Genomic DNA, 13,688 nt, shown 5'->3' with positions numbered 1-13,688 from the left:
GCTTGAGTGATGCACTGAATTTATTGTGTGCTTGTAAACCAGTGCTTCTGTTTCTTCAATTTAAAATGTGACAATTTTTTGATTAAGCAATATATTTATTTTGTATCAAGGAATTATGTTGATACTACACTGTCATAATTTATTCCAACTTTCGTTTCAGGAAAAGAAACGGTTAACAATTTGTCATATTGCTCGCCAGTGGGAGATACAGCAGAATCGAATAGATCTTGTGGCTTCTTTAAACCAAGATAAAGATAACCAGCCTTGTCCGATCAATGGCAGTGCTGCATATGTATTTCCTGAAGAAAGCAGGTATTACGTTCAGGAGTATTTCTTCCCATTCTTGTCTTACATTCTTATTCTCAACTTGGAGATCTCACTGTATTTTGTTATCAAATGTAATATATCCAAATTTATTCTGAAGAGATGTTTTACTTCACTGTTAAGCAATATTAGCTGTTGATTGTAAGTAATATATGCTTAATAAGTAACATAACAGCAACTAGTTGGCTAAAGCATATTGTAAATTTTTGTGATTTTTTGCTAAACGAAGAACTTAATGTTCGAAGAAGTGTTAAATACAAATCCTGGAGTCTGCATTGGGGAAATGAAAGGAATTATTTTCAAAATAAAAATATTCAAAAACCCCAAGGTTTTAATAAACAGCATTGTTTGTTTTTTTTTGCAGTTGTTATAATGCTCTTAGGTAATTCACTTTACATTCTATTGTCTGAATTGGAGATTTATGTTTGGAACTTTTTCAGGAATGGGTAAAGAAATGAAGGTGTGCTAATAATGTTTATCACTAATTTAGATTATTTTAAATCAATGGAGATATGGCTGTGTCCTAGAATAAATAAGCCTTAAATAATACTGCCATCTTTTATCATGTAGCTGCCTGTTGCATTTTTACTCCTGATAGCTTAAAGTTGACAAGAGTCTATTAACGTGTTATATAATAATGAAGTTTTCAACATGAGTAATTAAGAACAAAATGGCAAGTGAAAGTCAGCACGGGCGAGTAATGGCCTCTCAGGTAACTATTTCCAGTCAAAAGTGAAATCGTAAACGTTTGATAGATACTGTCAAGAAAACATCAGCTGAGTGATCTTAATAGTGGAAAAACAAAAGCATTAAATATTCTAGGATAGTTATAAAGAACAAAACAGTAACAGTTGCACAACTTTCTGAGCCTGTGGGTCTGTGGGTTGTGTTCATCTTGAATTCTTTGTGTGCTTCAGGTCAGCTCAGCTGCATATTGTGTGGTAAGTAAGATGCATAGAGAGGAGAGTTGAAAATAGCAGGATCTATTGTTTAATTTTAAAATTGATATTACAGGTGTGGAAGTTCACGCTATTTTAAAAATGTGCTTAATAATCCTTATTACTTAAGAATTAAAGAACAATAATGAGATTAGTTCATCTCTAAGTAGAATAATGAATCCTGATCAGACAATGTGACATAAGGATTTTAGTTGAGTAGTGATACTGCTTTTAAGTGTGGAACTGATTGTTCAGCAATGTCAATAGCTTTGTCCTTGGCTAGTATTGTCTGATTTTAACTGTCTGATTAATTATCTGACAGTATTAACTGTCTGATTTTAATGGGATGGATTGTACAACACTTACTCCTGTCGAAACTTCTGCAGTTCATACAGAGAACAGAATCTGAAGGGGTCATAGCTCAGATAAGAATGTTGGTTGAAGTTCCTTTTAGGTAACTAAAATCTGTTGATTTACATTCTGATGTAAAATTCTTAAGCAGGTTATTAAATATAAGTGATGGCTTTTTGTGTTGTCCAACTCTAAAACTAACAGAGCCTTCCTGCCAAAGCAGTAGAACTTTTTAAATGTTACTTGATGGAAAGAGAATTTTCCATCTTGTAACACTTCTGAACCACACTGGGTAAAAATAGATGAAAACTGAGAATTGCAGTCATATTTGAATTCAGGTTTTGGTGAATGAGAGGATTGTCATTCACTAGCACAATTTTACTACTATGAAATAATTTTTATTACTGAATTTGTGTTTCCTCCACAGGTCTCTTGATACAATATTGAACAGTGCAGTTCAAGGCTTGTCTGTCCTTGAGTCTCATCTGGTGGAACTGGAAGGAGACACTCTTTACTTGTATGGTTCTGGAGCACTGGAGTGCTTGGATCGGAACTGGAGTGTTCAAACAGCTGGAACTGTTGTCACAGTCTCCTTTGTGTTCATAGAATATGATGAAATTGTGCAAGTGTTAACAAAACTGAAGATAAAATTTCCTAATTCTGTGGTAAGAATGTCTCAAAATGTGAGCAGCTTGAGAATATTTATTCTGTAATGGAAGTTTAGTTTGGCAGTCACTGTTAATTGTTCTATGTAAATAGATATATTTTTGAATTGTGTTGGTTTCATCCTTTAATGTTCGTTTCATTTTGGCAGTTCTGAAAAAACAGGATTTTAATTCAATTCAGATTCTTTAACAGGATGGTTATTTTCTTCTCATTCTAGTAGTTATTTCCCATAGTTCACTTGACCTGCCTAATTGTCTTTAAGTTGCAGAACTGTGGAAACACAGTATTGTTATTCTATAGTATTACAGATCGACTGTACCAGGAGTCCTTCATTTGTATTGTGAGCTCTAAGACCATCTATCTGGTAGGATAGAAAAGAGAGGTAAAATTCAAAGGGAGTAGCTGATTTAATCATTGCAGCTCTTGCAATTCTTCAGTTCCTGTTGAAGCAAAACAACATAATGAGAAATCAGTTCAGTACTTTCTTGGACCCATAATTCCACAGTTCTTAAGCAAGTAATAAAGTAATGATGACATACTTAAATGAACTTGTCACTCAGATTATATGCTTACTTAGCTTGCTGCTGCTTTCTACAGTTGTAGATATAATACTATTTAATGGTTCCATTGAGCAATGAATTTGTGGGGAAATTAATTGTTTCAGTGAGATAAACTTGTTGAGCATGGCAAGATCTCAGCAATCTTAGCCATCCATTTTTCCCCCTCTGCCTTTCTGTAGTGCTGCTGTGTAGCTGCATTTACTGCACTCATGGGAACATTAGTGTAAGACAGAGTTCAAAGAAATGTCTTACTTGAGTGCTAGTCTGGTACAATAATGTTTAAAAACGTTGTACTGATTTTTATGTGCGAATCTTGCCTTTGTTGGCAGAATTGAAATAAACCTTCCTCAAGCAGTTTCACAGTTCTTTTGTGATATGAAAATGAGAATGCTATTACTAAGGGGTTTATAATTTATTTAGGAACTTATATATGTAATGTGGACCTCTTTAGAATATATACACAATTAATTTGTACATTGATGTTTTTCTCCCTAAAGTCTATAAATAAAGTGAGCAGTTTATTGTTACTGTTTTCATTTTTAAGCACCTGAAGTTCAAGGAGACGAATCTTGTGACGCTGCAGCAGTTCAATGCATTAGCCCAGCTGCATCGCATGGAACAGTTAACAGTTGATCCGCAGGGAAATCCAGTTGTTAACTTTACTCTGTGGAAATACTATGTTCTCTTTAGATTGAACCATTTTAATCTACAGAAGATAAATGGAATTGAGGTAAGATGTTGTTGCTTCTTTCTTACGAGTAATCTTACTTGATAAATTAGCAGATGTTTGGAATTGCAAATGGTAGTCCAAACCTGAGAGGTAGGAAAATACCGGAAGGGAAGCCTTTTAGTTATAATTCTGGAATATGTTTTTAAAAAGGTAGAGGTCTGTTACTCTTGATTCTGGCCGTGACTCTGGTATGTTCAAAAGCATCAAAATTCTCAGTGCTGGATATTTGTGCGGAAATGTGCATTTGACAGACTGCCTCGTAGCTTACTGTATACGATATATTCCAGTGTTAGATAATATAGCTCATCAGTGTTAGATAATATAGCTCATATTGACTTTCCTTCAAGTGTATTAAGTGGACAATATTGGTGGTAGGTGGGTGTTTGGACTAGATCATCTTAGAGGTCTTTCCCAACCTTAACAATTCTGTGATTGAACAGTCTGTCAAACAGACTATTTTATTAATGTTTGCCATGTACAATATCATTATTGTTTAAGAAGCAAATTCTTTTCTTTTAGATATGTTATTTAAAATTTCCCAGTGATAGGAATCTCAGATTAATTAAAATAGCTGTCAAGGTTTGAAGTTATTAAACTTGACAAAATGCTCTATGCCAACTGGTATGGCATACAGGATAACAAATGCACTACAGTTATTGAGTTGGTGCCTGTTTTCCTAACGTACTGCACTTGGCAAGAAGGCTGTGTAATGGACTTGCATTGATGTGGTATTACTGTTATAATCCTTTTGTGATTAATGGAGCAAAGAATGTATTGGCATAAGATGGAGAACATGAGTTTCTATGAACTATAGTGTGTATTTAGCGCTGGTGTCTCTGTTGACCTTGTCCTTATGCTTCTCTTAACATAAATAAATTAATTAAAATCCCTTCTTTCTCTGGCAGATCTTTTCTGGCTACAGTGCCCTTTGTTTCCTTCGCTGCCTTCTGTACGCTTTGTTTCAGACCTTGCTTCTGTTAATAGACTGTTTAGTGAGGTCCTTTACTTTTAGACCACTAAAGATTTATTTCATTTTAAATGAAAGTGAACAAAAAGTAAACATCATGAAAACAGTGTTTAATTTAATTAAGAAATGTAACTAGAAATTATGTTTCTAATTTCCTGTATTGTTTTTCTGTGGGGAGTTTCTCTCTGCATTATGCTGTTGCAGTATATGCCACGCAAGGACATGTTGTATAGTCTATAAATGTCAAATAGAAATATGAATTTTGACTGAAATTTCATTTCATTCACACACTTGCACAATACAGAAGAAAAAAGTTATGTGAAAGTATCTGATAAAATTACTGTAAGTAAGTAACCGTAGTTTATTTAAAAATGGGTTGCTTGCCAGAAATATGTAAATCTTGACAGAAATTAAATTTGATCCAGAAGTTAAGAAGTTGCTGACTGAGTTTCATTGTACTGCGTTGTGCAGGTAAGATTTAAATGGTCATAAAGATTCCTTCCTTGGAAAACCAAGGGTCTAGAAGCTGTGCCAACAAACTTTTGGCAGTTCAGATCAGTTCATAGTTTGGTCCTCTGGCAATGATGGTCTCAGTTTCTTTTGCCCTAAGTTTACTAGTTAAGACAAACAAAAATAACAAAAATCAACCAAACGATGGAAATATTCTACCTGCCTTATAGTAAACTGAAGTATAAGAATCATCACGAAAAGTTTTTAACCATTGGAAGTAAGTTAGGAATATCTTAATTGAATTAATTGTGACAGTGTAGATTGCATGTGCAGAAATACATAATGAGCAAACTGTATACTCTTGACTTCAGAAATGCAGCCACTTCTCTTAATAAATTATGTGCATATGTGTACGTGTGTGTGTATATATGTATATGTATGTATTATATATATGTATATATATGTATGTATGAGAAAACTTTTATATGATTCTACCAAAATCAGAGAGACTTTAACTTATCTTTTAACATGTGGATGACATTGTCTTCTGGTTCCTTTGGTGTAACTCGATCCAGTATTTCCAGCAGACCTTCTTTAAGCATGTGTAGTGTGGAACAGAATTAATGTCTGACATTCATGTACTTAATAAATCATTATAAAATTCCTCATTTCAAGAGCATAGAGTACTATATGCATACATTAAACTTCCCAGAATTATAGGAAATAAAACAAGCACAAGTATCTAATTTGGTCTCTTTTAGGGTATACTAAAAATGCTATTGAAATCAAATCTACGTTTTGAAGGTATGCCTGGAGCAGATCTGCAGTGTTTTGCGTAATAAATGTCAGTTAGCCCATTCCATCCATGTATGGAATTAATTATGAATGTGCCAGTTTTGAAACTTCTCTCTCACTTTTTGTTTTTCCTCACAGGTTACTCAAGATGATATTGTAATGGCAGAAAGGCTCTTTGGCATTCTGGCATACGTAGCATCTTCTGAGCTGCCCCGTTATCGCTTGCTTTCGTCATTTGGAGAATCTAGGTAAATTTGTTGTTAAGATTCAAGAAGGAATGCAGAGGCTGTGTTGTTCTTTAAATAATACAGTCACTGTCTGAAATGGCAACACTTGTTTCTGAGCGAATGAAGTTTTCTTGTTTAGCTTGTTTTGTTTCTCTGTTACTATTATGGAACATCCTTGAGTTCCTTTTTTGTAAAAGATACATATTGGTACTGTTAATGAACCTTGAATAACTGTGTACGTTAGAACATAAATTCCTTAAAACTGAAATGAGATTTGTCTGAATGGAATGTACTGTCACTTTAATGGTATATCATTGTGGCAGTTAGAACAATGAAATTACCATATTGCATTGACACTTCAGAGAAACTGTACATAGAAAAAAAATACAATGAACTGAAGTGGAATTTGTCTGGAATGTATTGTTTTGATTTTCCACGATGTCATTCATGATAAATTCTTTCTAGGTAAAGAGATAAAAATGTCACAAGTAACATCTTACGGAAGATAGGTTCTTTGCATACTGCGGTATTACACTTCCTGATTGATGAAGACAGATGTTTTCACAGAGGCTGTATGAGGTCTGCTGAGTAAGATGAGAGGCACATGAACACAAATGCCCTGCTTGTTTAATTCTCCAATTGTGCTGGTATTGTGAGGATTTGTGTGCTTTCACAGTGCAGATGCAGACTTTTTTTGTGGCTATTTCGTAATAGAAGACTGTAACAGTTCACATATTTAAGGGTTGGTGCTGTAAGAAAAAAGTCGTTGAAGAAGACTAAAAATATTTAGTCTTAGTCTTCTACAGATGGTTACTTTTAAATTTAAGTTGCAGGGCTTCCCATTTAGGTGATGAAATGGGATACATGTCAAAATGTCAGTTATATAGGAGTAAAGTAACTGCAAACTATTTAGAATCATCTGTGTATTGTGAGTAACTTGAGGATGTAATAAAATTAAAGGCTCACAATGGCATGTTCAAAGGGAGTAGAGGAAAAAAAAAATCTCACGATCGTTAGGAACATGCACTTAAAGAAAATACTAAAATCAATCAAAACTGTAAATCTCCATTTTTTTCTGAAGGATGAAGCAATTTAGTTATCTTCTGGAGGGAAAGGGGAAGAAATCTGGGACTGGAAATGAGGAAAGTAGTGATAGTAGAAGAGCTGGGAGAGAAAGCTCTGCTCGAGCAACATTGAATTATGTCACAAAGGACTTTCATATGGAAAAGCTTGAAGTAAGTGTATCATTATAAAATACCTTTTGTCCTCTGTTATGTAACCTTTGACTACTACCAAGTTTCTGCTGTGCTGTTGTGAATGGTTGTTTTAAAGTTATCAACTACTTACCATATTTGCGTGTTTAATCAATTTTAATCGTAGCTTTTAATCACGAAATTAATTTTAATCATGAATTTTAATTTTAGCATTTTAATCATGAAATTACTGTTAAAATTTTGGGTGACTTCAGTACTTATTATAGTACATATTACGAGCTATGCACTTGCCAGAGTCCATCACGAAGACTATGAAGGAGGGTTCAGACTGGCTTATTTTTCTGGTGAGAATATGCTTTGTTCTTAGTGCGGGTAGATAAATGTATGCTTTTCAACTGTTGTACTGTAGTCGTGGAAAGCTTGAAAGGAAAGAAATGGCTGCTGCTTCATAATTCTGTAGGCTTCGCACTGCTGCTCTCAGAAGACAAAAATAAATAAATTGTTATGCTGGTAAAAGATACTTATATGACTACTTAACTGGATTTCAGCTAAATTAATTTATTCATGTGCTATGAATATTACAAGTACAATAACTGTGTGGCTGTACTCCAGAAAACTTAAATAGACACTAGGTTGTGTAGATTAAAACAATCAGGAAATTCTGCCTCTTCTCCTGTTAATCACTTTTAAAACTTATTAAATTTCTGTGGTTTGGGGCTTGTTTTTATTTGTTTTGAGTTTGATTTTTCTGTTGTTGTTGTTTAACCTTTTCTTCCTTGTCTTATGCAATGTGTAATGATTTCTCCCCTGCAGGAAATCAAGGAAAGAAAAACATTTTGCCAAACATATGTCAAGAATTTAGTGAAAGAAGCTGCTGACATCCACATGAAAAATGAGTCCTTGCAGAAGCTCTGGCCTCAAATGTTCATTGAACTTGTCAGAGATGCAGTGATAGAAATACGTAATAAAAATTCCTACATGAAACTCAGCTTACAGCGGATCACTGATCAAAAACAGTAGAATCAAGACCTGTTTTCTTGCAAGCTTTTGGTTTCTGGTTTGGATAACGATTCACGAACTTAAAACAATAGAATGTAAAATTACCATCACAATGAAACACATCCTTACTACTCCCTTGCTCTCCCCAAACAAAGTTTACCTTTAAATCTTAATTATCTCTGTTTTCATAGCTTTCTTGATAGTTTCAAATCACAAATTTACTTGCATAAAGCATTAACAGTGATTCCTTGGCTAAATTGAAGAGATGGCATAGGAGTAACTTGGTGATTATGCCATGTTTCACTACGTTCTTGTTCATTTTTTTTTCTGCTATCCTTGCTTTGGTAGTGCTATAGCATTGATGTTAAGGAACAAGTTTACAAACTGCTTATTTATTTATTTATTTTTGTTAAATGCTTTTCGATTGTCAACTTTTTGACTATTTCCTGCTGTCTTAAAAAAAAATAAAATAGGAATATTAGCAATTTTTTTAATAATCAAAAGCTAGTAAATTGTTGCTTGTACACTCTAAGGTTGATGAACGGTTTATATTGTTTGATTTGTCAGGTTATATGACATATTTTCAGATCAAGTCCATGACAGTTCTTGACATATTTAATTAACCTAATTCTTAACTGAACAAGTGGCCCAAACTGGACTTCAAGTTATTTTTTCATTAATTTATGTTAGTTTGTGTGAATTATTATAGGTAAAATATGAAATGGGGGATATTGTATTTAAGCTTTATTTTTATTTTTATAATTTATTGACAATAACAAATTATTACTTTCTGAGCTTTGTTGAATAAGGTCAGATGAACTGAAAAGCATGCATTAAATTTGATAAGGAAACTGATGAGTGCTGTTCAGTTATAATCACTGACAACTGTTCTATGTCTGTGTCTGTGTGAAAATTTCAGACTTTTATCAATAAAAATAAATTACTCACTTTTACCTTTCACAGATAATTGGAAGAAGCACTGTATGCAAAGAAAAGGCTTGTCCTTAATGCTGCATGAAGAGATGAGATGCAACTTGCCCTTGCAATCTAAAACACATTCCATGGTCCCCTGTAAATACCTCATTATCTTCTGCCCAGAAATTGAATTTAGGAGATGCTAGCAAGTTCAACTGATTCCTATAGTCAGTGTTTATACGTGGCTAGAAAGTTGTGCCATTTGAACTTAAGTTTGGTATTCTGTGTATCTTAGTAAGAGAATCCAAATTCTTGATTATTTTTTTTTTTTTACTCAGTTCAAATTGGTGTAATTTTATGTAAGCTCATTTAGAAGAAAAAAAAAATCATAAACCAAAGCAAACTTCTTGGAATGGTTTATATGGCTCAGAACTATGTTGTTTTTCCTGCTTTATGAACAAGACTTCCTGGCAGAGCAGAGGTAAGTTTCTGTGTCCTGAAAAAGGCTTTGAGTCAGTCGCAGGAGTAAGGTCAAAGCTTCCTTGGGACATAGTATACTTGCATTCAGATCACACTGGTTTATCTCAGTTATCATTATCATTTCCAGAGCGTGTTACAGACTAATGGTGGCATGCGTATCACTGAATGTAGCTTCTAAGTATATTTGGTTTGACTTATATGGTACATGGGATCTTCAAAACCATACTTGCAGATAATTACCTTTTAGTATTTACAAAATCAAATGGAGGTTAAATCACTTTAAATTTCATGAAATGTTGAGTCCTAAAAAAAACTGCTTCAGCAGTCATCAGATTTTAATAGAATTAATCACCCCTTCAGGCTTTCTGAACAGTTTAATGGAATTTAAAATAAGGTGAATGTATTTGATAGGATTTCTTCTTTCCATTGGAAAACCACTCTCAAGTTTTATGGTGCCTTTTTATTAAGGGAACACAAAGCCCATATGAAAAGGGGGCTGGGTGGGGGTGGAGGTGGGGAGAAGAATTTGCTGCATAGATATGCCATCAGTATAGAAAGAGACTTGGAAAAGTTTTTTGGATGTCAGTTACTTTACGTCATTTCTGTGCAAGGAGGGGTGAGTGGAGCAATTCCAGCTTCTGCATGGGGACAAAAAGCTCAGCAGCTGTGTGAAAGTGCAAAACTCTCTTGATGATATAGCCAGAGCAGATGGGCCCCTTTTGAATCACATTCAGCAGTAATAAAACATTGGAAAAAAATGCTTTAAGAAGGGTGGTTAGGTCTAGAAGAACAGGAAGTTCTCCATGGGAAAATCCAGAGAAAAGCCAGACTTTGTGATGCTATGGCTTTAGAGGTGTAACCCTAATTGGAGGCTTTAAGGTACGATCTTGAAAAAAAACAAATGACATAAAATAGAGGGTATTAACTGTGAATTGTATGAACTTCTCCTTAGAATACTCTTTATCCCCAGTAGTCTGTGATTGCTGCCAGTTTTAGTGTTTTTTCTCTAATAGCAGCTGTTTGTGATAGGATTGTTAGGTCACTGAAGTGAAGGTTGGTAGGCAGCTATTATAAATGAAATAAAGATTAACATTGAGTTGTGGAATATCATTACTGAAACCAGTAGGAACAAAAATCATTATATTTTTCGTAACTCTCCAAAACAAATGAATGAGGGACTGAAGTGATGTTAGATCTTAATACTTCGGGTTCTGAACTGCCAGGTGATTTTAAAATTGTTAGCATGTTATGTATAGCTTATGTATGCATCAGATTTGTTTATATCAATTCATGCAAACTACTGTGACCCATTACTGTAGTTGTTTATTAATGAATTTCTGAATACCTACAAATATGAAGGTGGTATAAGCTACTGATTCTGAAATTAAATGCTACATACATAAACTTTCCATATGTTAACATGTATAAATCTAGGAGTTAAAATGGCCATTGACTTTCAAGCTGATGACCTTTTAGTAAAGCCTTCCAGGATGAAAAGAGTTATTCTCTTGCTTCAAAAGCCTCTAAATGCTGCATAAAACCATATTTTGATAATCTTTAGTATTTCATGGATGACCCATTTAAAATGGACCCTTGTGATCCTCTCATGTAGTCTGACTTTGTGCACAAGACAGGAGGTGTAATTGTATAATGTATATATATCAACTAGAAATCATTTTAAAGATAAAAATATTTCAGTCAGAAGAGTATCTTTTTAAACTTCCATTGATTTCAGGATGATTAATACATTGTTCTTGTTTTCTGAGAAATATTTCCTCTGTTTCCAGCTATGGGTGAATAATTATGTATTTTATTTTGATTCACTTTTGGTTTAGCTGTGTCATGCATGAAGGCCCCATTATGTAATGCAATCATTGTTTATTCTGCAACTGAAATTTGGTCCTCAGTAAGGAGACTGATCAAGAGCTGTGTTTCATTCACTTCATTTGATATAGGATCAGAGAAAATAATATAGCTGCAGATAAGCCACCAAAGTGGAACAAAGAGAGGTGTGATTCACTTGGTGCAAACCAAAAGCTGATGCTGTCAGTTCTGAGGAAAAGAAGGTACTGGGAAGAGTTCTGTCAGAGCTCAGTAAAGTGAAACCAATTTACTGACTGGGGCCAAGTGTTCATTTTGAAAGCTGTTTTATATCTCTGATCAACACTGCCTAGAAAAGCAGAGTATCTTGTCTGCTACTACAGATGGTTGTACTTATATGATAGAAGTTACTTAATAATAAAGATTAACCCATTAAAACAGATCATCTGCAAATTTAAGCAGTTGTACAAACATTCTGCAGATTTAAGACGTCTTTCTTTGTCAAAGCTGTCAGCTGTAAAAGTAACAAACATTTGTGCTTCTTATTGCTATTTTTTTATCATAGTGATGTAACACAACTGCTTTTTGTTAGGTAGTTAATTAAAGAAGCTGAAGGAAATGTCTGCTGTTTCATATTATTAAGCAAAATGCACGATATATAATTTAGATTGAGAAGTCAGTACTCACATTGAAAATCACGGTAAAACCACTTTGTTTAAATTTGGAACAGCCTGCTTGAACATTTCTGTTCTCATATCACACAAACTTCATCTAGAAGTCCAACATCAGTGCAATTATTTTCTCTTTGGTTTAAATTGGAGCCACTGGTCTTTTAGGGAATTATGAAACTTTAATGCTTTGTTACTCACATGTAGAAGGAGGGGGAAAAGATGAGAAGAGCTATCACTTTGCTCTGTAGTGTGATAAAGTTGCTTTCTCTCGCAAGTGAATGTAAACTGATTTTTTGTGTAGAGAGGATAGGTTACACGCGCACCTCAGACACTTTTACAAAAGGCTCATTAGTATTTTCTTACATGTAACTACAGACATCACTTCAGAGCTGGATCTTCTTGTACATGAGCTAAAAGAAACTGGGGGACTACTTATATAACCTAAGGATCCAGTTTTGTTGGCTGGCTTTGCTAGGCTTCTGTTATCAGGAAGAAAGATAAGCTTATCTGGAGGAACTCTTTTCTTTGTCTACTGTGATTTAAAAAACAAAAAAAACCAAAAAACTTCCTCTGTAGGCTCTGTACTGAGAGCCTTCATATACTGTGCTTGTGTATCAGTGGCTGAATGGGTGCCTCTGCTGGTCTAAAATGTCAGGGAGACCTGGTGAAGAACTGAGAAGTCTTAATGGGAGGCAAAACTTTCTCAAAGTCTATATCTCTATGTTTATTTCAGTTACGGATGGGTGGATGCATTGCAAATGGAAACATCGTTTACAAAAGTACACTGAGCACAGAACAGCAGAAAACTGCAGGTTATGGTTTGTATATCAAATCCAGCGTTGGAGATATCCACAACCGCAATAAATGTGTCTGTGCAAGGCAGCCCTGTATTGTTAAGTACTGGCTGTGTTGATTTGATGAAACTTTTACTTGTAAATATTTATTCCAATGCTTTGGAAAACACAAATTGATAGCTTAATGATTGCTTCTTGGTTGTAATGGTATAAAATAATATGGTAAAAGCAAAATCAGGTTAATTGAAGGCAAAATCTGTTAATTAAAGGCCTAATACCACTTTTATCTGTTGCCTTCCTAGTTAGGTGAGTGCTTCCATGCTAAAAAGGAAAATCTTGCGTGGGATCGTTATTGTTATATAGTGCATGCATGCTCAGTCCATCCCTTACGTGATTATAGGTGTTTTATAGGCATCTAGTTTAATGCTGCCTCCATAAATGTTACTTTCTAGTTTGAGACAAGCTGTTCCTCACACTCTAATATGTGCATCCCAAAATTAGTGCAGCAAGCAGTACTTTGCTTTACAGGTCAGGAACTTTGCATGAACATGGAACAGGCCATAGACATATTCATTCTTTCTGGAACACTGCACGGATGACATAAACAGCAGTAACCTTTTCAAAGGAATGAGTATGGTAACTTTAAAGAATCAAGGTAACAAAAAGACTTCTGCTTTTATGTTGAGCATTTAACACAAGCACAAGGGGAGGTAGTCTGTAATCATGTCTTGTTTCCATGTGTTCACAGTATACCATTAGAGAAGAGATTGTAAAGTTAATTCACAT

General features: G+C 34.4%; 1 protein-coding gene across 3 annotated transcripts in view; it reads left to right on the top strand.

Moving 5' to 3' along the window:
• The window catches only part of LRRC49 (leucine rich repeat containing 49), a gene marked incomplete at both ends in the record, with an annotated part of 35,412 nt that extends 27,170 nt beyond the window's left edge, over nucleotides 1-8,242 (top strand). For all 3 annotated transcript variants that reach the window (XM_079540692.1, XM_079540691.1, XM_079540690.1), the window contains 6 exons: nucleotides 161-312; nucleotides 2,041-2,278; nucleotides 3,384-3,569; nucleotides 5,920-6,029; nucleotides 7,090-7,243; nucleotides 8,036-8,242. In XM_079540692.1, coding sequence (XP_079396818.1) covers nucleotides 161-312; nucleotides 2,041-2,278; nucleotides 3,384-3,569; nucleotides 5,920-6,029; nucleotides 7,090-7,243; nucleotides 8,036-8,242 — 1,047 coding nt within the window. The remainder of the gene's footprint in view (nucleotides 1-160; nucleotides 313-2,040; nucleotides 2,279-3,383; nucleotides 3,570-5,919; nucleotides 6,030-7,089; nucleotides 7,244-8,035) is intronic.
• Between the last annotated feature and the right edge of the window lie 5,446 nt (nucleotides 8,243-13,688).

This window comes from Tetrao urogallus, assembly GCF_951394365.1.
Source record: "Tetrao urogallus genome assembly, chromosome: 11".
NCBI lineage: Eukaryota > Metazoa > Chordata > Aves > Galliformes > Phasianidae > Tetrao > Tetrao urogallus.
The sequence above is the reverse complement of the archived record's forward strand: the minus strand, read 5'-3'. Positions and strand labels throughout refer to the sequence as shown.